The sequence below is a fragment of the Haplochromis burtoni genome, unplaced genomic scaffold (assembly GCF_018398535.1).
Source record: "Haplochromis burtoni strain Fernald_Lab_line unplaced genomic scaffold, NCSU_Asbu1 Contig_156, whole genome shotgun sequence".
In the NCBI taxonomy this organism is placed as follows: domain Eukaryota; kingdom Metazoa; phylum Chordata; class Actinopteri; order Cichliformes; family Cichlidae; genus Haplochromis; species Haplochromis burtoni.
Genome location: NW_024582517.1, coordinates 1,234,503 through 1,245,961, shown reverse-complemented (window position 1 = coordinate 1,245,961; position 11,459 = coordinate 1,234,503). Strand labels below are relative to the sequence as shown.

Genomic DNA, 11,459 nt, shown 5'->3' with positions numbered 1-11,459 from the left:
GTTCAATATTAAGATATAAATAATGTAACTGAAATGTACTGGTTATTGTTTCAAAGAAAATTAACAAAATCAAAGTGTTCTGTATTTAAAAATTTCATATTTGTCTTTTGCATTAGAGAATTACATTATTAAAATGTCTTTATATATGATTTGTTTGTCTGTTATTCCCTTACTCTTAGCAGAAAGGAGGTTCTGCTTTGTCAGGGAGATTCTGAGCGCAAAGTCATGAAAAAGAGCTTTTAGAGCTACCTTTAGCAACAGTCACTTGAAGTAAGCATTTTCTGTGTTCTGTGTGACTTTAACAGTTTGTCAAATCATTGAGGAATTTTGGGAAACTTTTCTTTACATGGTTGCTTCAGTTCATACCTTCATTTACAGGCAGCACTCTTAAGGTCTCACAACAGCATTTCAATCAGATTGAGGTTCATGGTTGACTCAATGTTTGGATTAATGCCGTTTATCATAGTCAGGTCCTGTGGCACCAAAACAAACCCAAATCATCACCCCTCCACCACTGTGCTTTAATTCATATAAGAACACAAGTGAATTCTTAGTATGGAATATTTTTTAACAGAAATGACAAGTTCTGGTTGTGCATGAAATACCTTTTTTTAGAACAGCCTATCACAATTGACTTGCGGTTCAAGTACATAAAAAAATGTCATAAAGATTTAAAGAGTTAAGTTTGATGTGAGATAGTACTAAAAGTATGGTCTTGAGTTTGGGGGTGTCCAGGTAGACATTTGAATTAGATTTCAGAGAAATGACTTTGGTTTATGGCTTCATCTTTTTTCAATTTTATAATGCTATTTTTTTTTCTATTTTATTTTTTTGCTATGTTTTTATCCTGTTTTATTTTTACTTTATTTATCTTGAGATGTTTTACCTTATAACATCATCCTAATATATTATTGTCAGTATTTATTTTATTTTTTTACTTATTTAATATTGAAAAAATATTATTGTAAAAATTTTACTTGAGATATTTGTTTTGTCATATTGTGTTTTATTTTATTGGAAAAAATACTGTACTTATATGCCAGTCTATCTTGTTATAGGTTATAGGTTTTATACAGCGTCTGGGATAAATGGCGTGTACTGTATTTTACTTTAGAGCTTAACATTCTTTTGAGCGCTCAGTTACACTTTACATTTATTATTATTTTGTTTTATTTTATTTTTTATTTCTGCAAGCTTTGTTAGGTTCATTTTCTAAAAGTAAACCAAGTATCCAAAACCTTTAAAAAACAAAAATAATTCACTTCTTCGCTTTCGGGAAAGAAACTTTCAACGGGAAGTGCCGTTGAGATTAGTGTTGTGTGCAGCTCTTAAAGTGCTCCGACGAGAAAAAGTCGGTTTAAAATCGTGGTAGATTTAATTTATATCGGACAAAAATTCTTTATAATGCGTTTGCGCTACTGTCTTTCTCGTCTGTTGGTTAATATCTCGTCTACTTTGAGTTTATCGGCAACCACTCGTTCATTGACCGGGTAATTGGTTTTACTTTGTTAGAAGAATAAAGATGTACAGCTGTGTTTAAGTACAATTTCTCCTCTCACTTTGAAAAGCTAAATTAGCCATCCAAACGAGCAGCGAACCGAAGCCTTTCAGCAACATTCCCCATCACTGGCAACCAGCAACGCCGAGGACGATGACGATAGAGAAGAAAGCCTCGCCCCTCCGCCACTGAACGTGTTTAATTACCTCCTCTGTGTCGGTATGTTGCTGCATAATGCAGGTCGCCTCCCGCTGCGTCCCATTGTGCGGGTTTAGCTAGTACCGGAGCAATACAATTAGCTGGTGCTAGCTGTCATTTTCATTTGGCTCGATTATATTGGTCGTCTTACTGTTTTGCACTGCAGCACCAAACAATTGGAGTCACTAATCCTGGCTGTATCTAGGTTTGTTTGTTCATTTGTTCATTCTGTTACCTTGCAAATCCACTCGTCCCCAAACATTTTTGCCCAATTGACATTTATTAAGCACCTTTAGAGTGAACAGTGTCTCATGCGGGGTGTGCAAGGATTATTCATTTGCAGTCTGTCTCAGCTTGCATTTAGATGATTGTTTCCAAAGGATCTCACCTTCAATCTTTTAAGGAAAACCAATTCACTTCTAAATGTTAATGTCCACCTAATTAAGTGAAGAACTGCCAAGCAACAAACACTTTTTTGGTAGCTTTACATTAAAAATGTTACCAGTCAGCTCTATTTATTATATGTGAAGATGAAAATCAGCTGTGTTTATCAGCAATGTGACAGTAAATACTTTAACAATACAGGTGAAGTTTGCAATTTGTAACCACATATTGTGCAGGTAAAACCACAGGTCTGGGTACTAGTCCTTTCATCCATTTATACAGTGCCAGACGAATAGCACTATTGTGTGAACCGGAATAATATGAAGGGCTTTCAAACAATTTACTGTTTACCGCTTTCTCTAGATCTTTCATCTTGAGGAAATGAATTTCTTGCGCAATCGTCTCGTTGTTCTGGGCCTGGTATTGTTGGCCACGTTACTGCTCTACCTTCTGCTGCCATCCATTCGCCAGGGCAGCATGGAGCCATCCCTGGAAGCTCAAAAAATGGGGCTAATGGCCACCCCTCCTCTTCCACTTCCAACTATCAATGTGTCTATTCGCACCGGACAGCTGCCTGGAGACCCCCCGCTGTTCTTCCGAGAAGCTTTACCAGTGGATGGAGCTGGACGGCAGATACTGCCAAGGTGAGCTTATCTGAGGACATAGCATGCATTCCAGTTTTAATTAATATCAAACCAATTTACAAAATTAGTTAATAAACCAGATGGCGATGGTGATTATCACAGGATTGGTTTGTGTCTGCTCTAAAATCCCGGTTAACACAGTTATGTGTTTGTGCAGGCTGCAAATTGTCTTATTGCATGGTCAGGCCTTCACATCCAAAACCTGGGAAGAACTTGGTACCATGGCCCTGCTGGCAACTAATGGATATCAGGCCTTGGCGATGGACCTACCAGGTAGAACTTTGATCAAACGTCACAAGCACTAAGAATTTGATATACCTTTATTTGATATACCTTTATTAGTCTCACAAGGGGAAATTTCATGTGTCACTAGTGATGATCATCTTGCTTATTACAAGTATTTGCTATCGGACACAGTATATTAGTTACAAAATAATTACTTAAGTTTAATTATACAGTAAAACAATAAAACAAAGTTTGCACACTATTGGCCGTTCCTCAGTTATATGAAAACAAAATTATATTCACAATGAGAATTGAGTCAGTAAGTTTTATTAATGTATTGAGTTTATGACATGAGTCGACTGACAGCATACATTTAAAGTAAAAAGTAGGCTACAGCAATTTTCTCATGCACATTTTTGTAGTTATTCAATAGTGCAGTTGGTTTAGCAAGCTCCGGTTTCATGAGTTAATAGCGCACTCTTGTGGTTAAAAATATTTTTACCTGCATTGTATGATCGCAGACCTTGAAGCTCACTTCAGTCTAGTTTATCATACTTATGCTAGCCGATATATGAGCACTGATGTATGATTACGTATGTTATATGGATTGTTGGTACTCACTTTGTGATTAAGTACAGCATCCTTTCGGAAAAGGGCTTAAATGTGGGTTGATGTAAGCAGGACAAGCCTTACTTGAAATTTGATGTTTGCATGTAGTTTCCAACTCTGCTCCAAATCAAGGTGAACTGAGAAGCGGTCTGAGCAACCAGATTAACTAGAAACACCTAAAACAACAAAAGGGAATGCTGGAAAACACTTTAAAATCCCACTCTGCACACATTCCTAAATGATTGCTTTGTTTACAATGGACATGTATTAAAGCTGATTCAGATTTTTGCGTTTAGAAGTTCTCTCGGAAAACTGCTGTGGAAAGTCTTTAGTTTGAAAACATTATCTCACTGAGTGAGTTATTTCATACGAGAAGTGAGGAAGAGCACAAATGTAAATGAAGGAGGCTAACCTGGAGGTTTATTTATTTTTGTAACCAGGGGCCCGTTCTTCGTACCTCGCTAAGTAAGTTAGCTGGATTTGATTGTTGACGATTTCGCGTGATCTTGGATCGTTCGGTTCTCCGAAGCTCATCCGGGACTTGCTGTCATAGCAACAGATCCGTAAGCGTAAACCTGCTCGGGAGCAGGCTTACTTTATGTAAACAGGATTAGATCGCGGCCACTCAGGTATGTCCGCTTCATGTATACGAAAGCAACAGCGATATTTTACCACTGTTTTCCATAAATAAATATTATCAATGTAACTAAAGATAATGCAGTACTTGATCCTTTTATTGATTCATACAGATACATACAGGTCATTTCCTAAAAAAAGGGAAATGTACTATTAATCATTCTATTTCATGTATTTGATTATTTCAGATGTAATTCATATTTTAGAGTAGTAATTGTAAATTACTTCGTGTAATCAAGATGAGAGACCACGGCTATAAAAGCGAAGGTGGATTTGGGAAGCCTGTCGCAGCCATGTCCTGTCCGTATACGCGAGCAGCCCATTGCGGAAGGTGCAAGATTGATAAGGAGAGTCCTCAGAATTCAGCGTATATTGCGGGACAGACAGGATCCTTTAGCTCAGCGCGACAGTGTGCTCATAGAGAGATATCGATTTTCCCGTGAGGGTATTATTTACTTAACCAACTTGTTGACGAGGGGGTGCAGGACCACCACCTGTCTTTTTGTGCTCTGCCCTTTTCTTGGTTGCTGTTATAAACAAACAGATTATTTCAGGGTCTCTTTCCAAGAGACTAAAAGCAATATAAGTGATAAATATTACCATTCTGTAGAATATTCCTATATTTCACTTTTACTGTTCCCATGTTCTAGTGGGTCCTGTTGTGGCTCTAATGTGAAGGGGATATAATATAACATATTATAATATAATGTAATATAATATTGGATAATATAGTGTAATATAATAAATTACCCTACCGCCTACTGGTGTTGGCCAGAGGGGCCGATGGCGCGATATGGCAGCCTGGCTTCTGTCAGTCTGCCCCAGGGCAGCTGTGGCTACAACCGTAGCTGCCTCCACCAGTGTGTGAATGTGAGAGTGACTGAATAGTGGCATTGTAAAGCGCTTTGGGTGCCTTGAAAAGCGCTATATAAATCCAATCCATTATTATTATTAAATTACTTACGAGTTTAATTTGTCAGCAACTTTCTGCCAGCCCTCTCTCCTTGCTTTTGCAGCCTTTGCAGTGTTCCCTTGCGTTTTAATTAAACTCTGAAACTCCTGAAATCCCTCAATCAAGAGTTCTTGCTCTGCTGCCGAAAAATACCGAGCGCGCTCCTTCGACATTTTCGCCGACCAATCAAAGGGTTGCCGATCAATGTTTCTACTATCGATGCGTAGCCCCTGTTAAGCCACCCAGTGATCTCACATTACTTCATCCAGCTATACTAATCGTCAACAACAGGTGTGTTCGGAGAACCGGAATAGCGAGCTCAAAGTTAGCGCGATGATTTGATCTTGGATGTGTCATTTGATCTTGGATGTAGTAAGCGAGGTACGAAGAACGGACCCCAGTTATCTTGTAAAGTGTTTTAGATGTGGTTTGAAAAAGAAAAGACCTAACCCCTGATACAAACCAGACTTTAATATATACATGTACTGTATACCTGACACCATGAGGAAAAGTAAAGAAAAACTTGAGCTTGTTGGTTCGGTGAACCACCAGCACACCTCACTCCAACAGGCTCTCCTGCACACAGTCCTCAATAATAAAATACCGAACATTACGGCTAACGTCTCAGTTTTCCCATTTCAGTCCAGCTAGCCAGCAATGAATAACCAGTTATTGCTTAAGAGACAGAGAGTGAATGACAACAGTATATCTTTGATTTATTTATTAATTTTTTTTTGTATTTTATTATGAACATAAAACTCATTTATCAGCCAGGGGCAGCACAAAAGGGATTCCTTAGACTACGTTTTAGTTTTTTTTCCCCTTGTTTTCCACCTTGTTATCAGTTCTCTCACTAGTTAGCGGACACAAACTAATGTCAGTCGATTAGCAATAACCATCCAACCCGGTGATGTCACATTCTGTACTCTCACAAGATGGTGCTACGCATGCTCGAAAAATTACTCGAAGAATAACTTTAAATACTTAAAAAAAAAATTTAAGCTTAAACCTGTGAGAGTTTCTTGCACTAGGTGTAAATTAGCTTTAATATATGTAGCGTAGTGTTGTAGTGTTATCTATTTAAGCTTATTTAAATTATATCCCCCTTCTTTTATATATATTTTAAGGATATGGAAAATCACCAGACTCGGAGTCTCTGAAGACTGACCAAAGTCGAGTGGATCTCCTTTCAAGGTTCATGGAGTCTTTGGGGGTGAGGGCAGCTGTGCTTTTGAGCCCATCGATGAGTGGACATTACTCCCTCCCCTTTCTCATGAAGAACAGTGCTCAGCTACACGGTTTTATCCCTATAGCACCAGTTGGGACCCGGAGTTACTCTGCACAGCAGTACCAAAATATTCAGGTGAGAGAGGCATAAATAATGATGCGATCTCTGAATACAATGACTATAAATACTTACCAGTACTGTGTTATAGACGCGCACCAGATAAGAAGTTAGCTCCGGGACGTCGGGCTAGCGATTTTGCGACCTGAGATACATATATATATTTTATAATATTAATATATAATATATATATATATTATATATATATATATATATATATATATATAAATATATAATATATATATATATATATATATATATATATATAATACTATATAATATAATATATAAATAGGGGTGCAACGATACACAAAATTCACGGTTCGGTTCGATACTTTGGTGTCACGGTTCGATATTTTTTCGATACAAAAAAAATGTTCATGCCTTTTTAATTTGTCATTTATTAAAATTATAAATATATATTTTAACTCAAAAGTACAGTTTTTAAATTTAACCCTAACCCTTGTGCGTGTTTTTTATTTTGACAGCGAATGCGCACCTGCGGACCACTTATGTGCACCCTGGTTATTTAGCTCGTCATATTGCAGCCACAGAAATTCTTTTGTCCATGAAACCATAAAGCTGCACTTTCTTTTTGCCTTATAGTCTGATTTGTCATAACTTTCCGTTTTGTGGTAAGCTTTTCTTTGGCTGTCACTTCTTCACCCTGACCTGTCTTATTTGGCTCAGCAGAACTGAAATATATATCCTGCTGCTTTTACACACCACTCACATAACGCTCAGCGATTCTCTGCGCGATCAACCTCTCACATGTTTAAGCTTGCTGCGGGAGATTTCACTTGTCATGTTTGCATAGTAAGCTAACGATTAATAAGACATGTCAGAGGAATTGGTGCACAAATTATCATCACTCACAGATCAGTGCTGTCGCTCTCTATACACAGTTCGCGATTGCAAAGTGAAAGCAAAAAAACAAGCGCAAATTCAAACGCGATTTCAATATGTCACATATTGACAGTGGCTCACCGATGCCAATGACATAATTACCCAGCTACATTTCTGAAAGAATGCAAAAGCATTGACATATATTTTTCCTACAATAGCCCGACGGGCAGGGAAGAGATAGATTTTGGTAGCCCGACTGAAAAAATCGCTAGCTCCGGGACGTCGGGCTAGCGATATTGCAAGCCCTGTATCTGATTGAGGAATCACTCATCTTTGGAAAAGAGAGTTTATTACAGAGAAATGTCTCTTTCCAAAATAAAAGCTATACTATCCGCTTCTTCTGGGCTATATTCTCAGCAGCATAAGGAGAATCATGTGCTAACAGCTGTCTAAATGACTCGGCTAAAGTTAGTAGCATGCTTGTTGTTTTTGCTGCTTCCACTTGTCTTTGCACTAGGATGATGTCGGCGTAAATGTGCAGTCATATTCGTTGTGTTCCCACTAGTGCTTTCAGGTTAATCTCGTTGAAATGACCTTAACGCCACAACACGGCAAATCTCCGTTAACGAGCTACCGCCGATCGCCCCGTGCATGGGGCTAGACGGCCAACACGTTAACGAGCTAACTGCGCTAACACACTAGTTCCCACCCATGTAATTGAGCATTGCATGGCACATCCAACATACTGTTTTACTTTAGTCCATGACTCGCTTACCTTCAGGGTCATACGTCACATGAAAACCAAAATAATTCCAAACGCCAGATCTGAATGAGGGTGGGGGAGGTCCATGTTGCAAGGAGAGCTTAACTTCTGTCTGCTAGCTTGCCCTGCGCTCTTCCTTCTGACGATGCTGTCTGTGTTGAGCGCTCAGAATCTGCGCTCGACAGTGCAGCCTAGGCGGAGTAGTCGAACACAGATTCACTGAGCGCTCAACACAGACAGCATCGTCAGAAGGAAAATTGATAAAATAAATTAAAAATGTTGTATTGTTCGATACATATGCGTACCGAACCGAAAGCACTGTATCGAACGGTTCAATATCGATACGAATATCGTTGCACCCCTAATATTTATGTTGTAGGATGGGTGTCTACCTCTTTGACTTCTTAGTCCTGTGTCCTTTTCAGACTCCCACTCTGATTGTGTTTGGAGCACAGGACACAAATCTGGGTGCCCAGTCCCACAAGAACCTCATACAACTCCCAAATCACTTCGTGCTGAAGCTGGAAGGAGCGCGCCATGCCTGCTACATTGACAAAACCAGAGAATTTCACCAAGGATTGATTGAATTCCTCAGCAAACTGAAATGAGTGGCAGAATACCTGGGCTAGGATGGAATAGTCATTTTTTCTTTGAATGTAGTGACCTGGAAGTATAATAGGAGCTGATTGAAATCTCTACATACTAAAGAAAGTGCTTCAGTGCTTCCTTTTTTAACTCCTTTAGCATAGGATACACTGGACCATGCTTTGTGAAAGGGCAGTATGTAAAGCCAACCCACAGTTCAAAGCGACACACCATCCAATTTTTCATGAAAATATAACTGAAAAATCATGCAGGTAAATGGTTCCATTTCAATCCAGCTCCAGTAGGTTCCATGTTATGCCATAACCTGCTGATATGTTTTAAACCATCAGTGACAGGCTATGATAAACCTACAGGCGACGTATGAACTCTAGGCTGCTGTAACTAAATTAGCTTTTATGTTGTTTCTCTCTGTAAAGAATTTAGATTTATTTAAAAAATATATATGAAGAAAGACATGAACTATATTAAAAATGATGATCAAAGTAAATCTAAGGCTTAGCCTTTAGGATTATCATTATCCAATTTTAGTGTAGGCACAGGAAGCCTACATGAAACATTAAAGTTTCACAGCAGGTGCTCATCAGCAGCATCTGCTGTAACATTAATGATTAGTCTAACGTAAACGCAGTCGAGCCCTCCCCCACATCTTTCTTTTACTTCATGGCTTTTTCCACTGAAGTCAAGAAATAGTGATTAGGAAAAGAGAGGAAGGTGTTTTTTTTCGGCCAATCAGTGGTTGACTGTAGTGACGTAAATCAGCAGAATTCTTATTTCTTGTAGAGAAAAAAAAACTTTGACAAGGGAATAGCTGTTATAGGGGATGAGGTGGGGTGTCCGCCCTGGACAGGTCAACACTCTGTGGTTTGGAAAATAGTGTTTAAAATTTTACATTTAACAATGTAGTATTTCAGATGTCACAAATGCATTATTTTTCAGTTCCTTTGCCGCCTAAAAATACAAGAGTAATTCAGCTTGTTAAAAAAACAGAGACTTGTATAGTGGTGAGTTTTGATTCTTGTTTTTCTCATCGCCTGTTGCATGTAAAAAATATTTAATGTGGTTTGAGTGACTGTTACCATTTTTGTGGGTGACATGTAGGTTACTGTAAATAAGCAAATGTTGCTTCCACCTGTATTTGAAAGCTTCTGTTCGTTTCACATTTAACAAACAGCATTTCTATAAATATCTGGTAACCATTCTGGCTCCCATTAAACACAAGCTGTGCTAAACAAAAGCAAACACACTTGATGCTCAAAGTAATGGAGTTTAAAAAACAGTAAAAGAAAGTGTTAACAATGTAAAAATAATTTAAAAACAACTCTTGTATTATATAATATTGAAGTTGTATGTAATATATTTTCAATGAATTTGGACAATCATGGAAAAAGGAAAATACATGCACTGCTTAAAATAAAGGCAAAAAAATCTGTGCTTTGTGTATTTCATTCAGCATGCTGCCATGTTAAGAAGGAACAAACCTTAAGCTTAACATTGATGTATTTATATGACTTTCTTTGTAGAAGTTTTCTGTATATAATTTGTGACTTGTATATATTTTTTGTACTTTTTTTTATTCAGGCCCCAAATTAAAATAAAATTAATAAACGAAAGGGAGGCAGGTGGAATGGTGAAGTCGCATAGATGTCACAGGTAGTGTAGGTGAATGAGCTGCAAGAAATACCTCTGGTTAGTTGGTCATTCAAAGTAATGGACAGTGCAAAAGAGGGGTGAAAAAGAGAGTGCAGGCAGGGTGGAGTGGGGGGAGATGAGCAACAAAAAAATAGATGCAAGAGAAGATTTACAAGATGGTAGTGAGACCTGCTATGATGTATGATTTGGAGACTGATACTGACAAAAAGACAGGAGGTCGAGCTGGTGGTGGCAGACCAGGATGGAGACGATTAAATGAGTAACTGTCTGGTAGCTCACCAATCAGCCTGCTTTCACAATTTAAGTTCTAGTTTCAACTTGACTTTCTGGTCCTTTCTGGCATGTTGAGAGTGACATCTGATTTAAAAGCAGGGAGCAAAAGACACTGAGCAGGATATCAGTCAGCACTGAAACAATGCCATTTATTTAAGGAACAAAGGTAAAATTATTCATGTGTGTACATGCACAGACCACATGTGCACATAAATCCACATATGTATATGCCAACTGAAGTGTCTGGTATTAAATTTGTATTTTAATTTTAAAAATGTAATACATACATTCAAAGCATACAAGATATAAAAACAATGCAAAGGAAATTATATGGGAAGAAACCTCTCAATAAGTAAATTAGTAAAATAAATTAATTTACTTAAATCAAGCCTTTATATCAGAGAAAGCTCATGAGTGCTTTGGAGATAAACGTTGAGATGGTTTGGACATGTGCAGAAGAGGGATAGTGGGTAAACTGGACAAAAGATGATGAAGATGGAGCTGTCAGGCGGGAGAAAAAAGGGAAGACCATGGAGATGATCCATGCATGCAGTGAAGGAGGACATGCAGGGCTGATGTGACAGAGGAGGATGCTCGAACTTGGGCGGGATGGAAGAATATGATCGGCTGTAGCGACCCCTAAAGGGAAAAGAATGGTAATAGTAAATGGCCTGTATTTGTATAGCGCTTTTATTTAGTCACTATGGACCCCAAAGCGCTTTACACTACATTCAGTCATTCACCCATTCACACACTGGTGATGACAAGCTACATTGTAGCTACAGCCACCCTGGGGCGCACTGACACAGGCGAGGCTGCCGGACACTGGC

At 38.4% G+C, this 11,459-nt stretch overlaps 1 protein-coding gene across 2 annotated transcripts; it reads left to right on the top strand.

The window, feature by feature from the left end:
* Window positions 1-1,318: 1,318 nt before the first annotated feature.
* abhd14a (abhydrolase domain containing 14A) lies at window positions 1,319-10,136 on the top strand. 2 transcript variants are annotated; one of them, XM_005932243.2, is made up of 5 exons: window positions 1,319-1,717; window positions 2,444-2,724; window positions 2,882-2,997; window positions 6,274-6,509; window positions 8,526-10,136. In XM_005932243.2, the coding sequence occupies exons 2-5, from the start codon at window positions 2,462-2,464 to the stop codon at window positions 8,706-8,708; spliced, it is 798 nt and encodes a 265-aa protein (XP_005932305.1). In that variant the 5' UTR covers window positions 1,319-1,717; window positions 2,444-2,461; the 3' UTR covers window positions 8,709-10,136. The 2 variants fall into 2 exon arrangements, with proteins under 2 accessions (XP_005932305.1, XP_005932306.1); XM_005932244.3 differs by lacking the exon at window positions 1,319-1,717 and adding an exon at window positions 1,725-1,901.
* The last annotated feature ends 1,323 nt before the right edge of the window (window positions 10,137-11,459 follow it).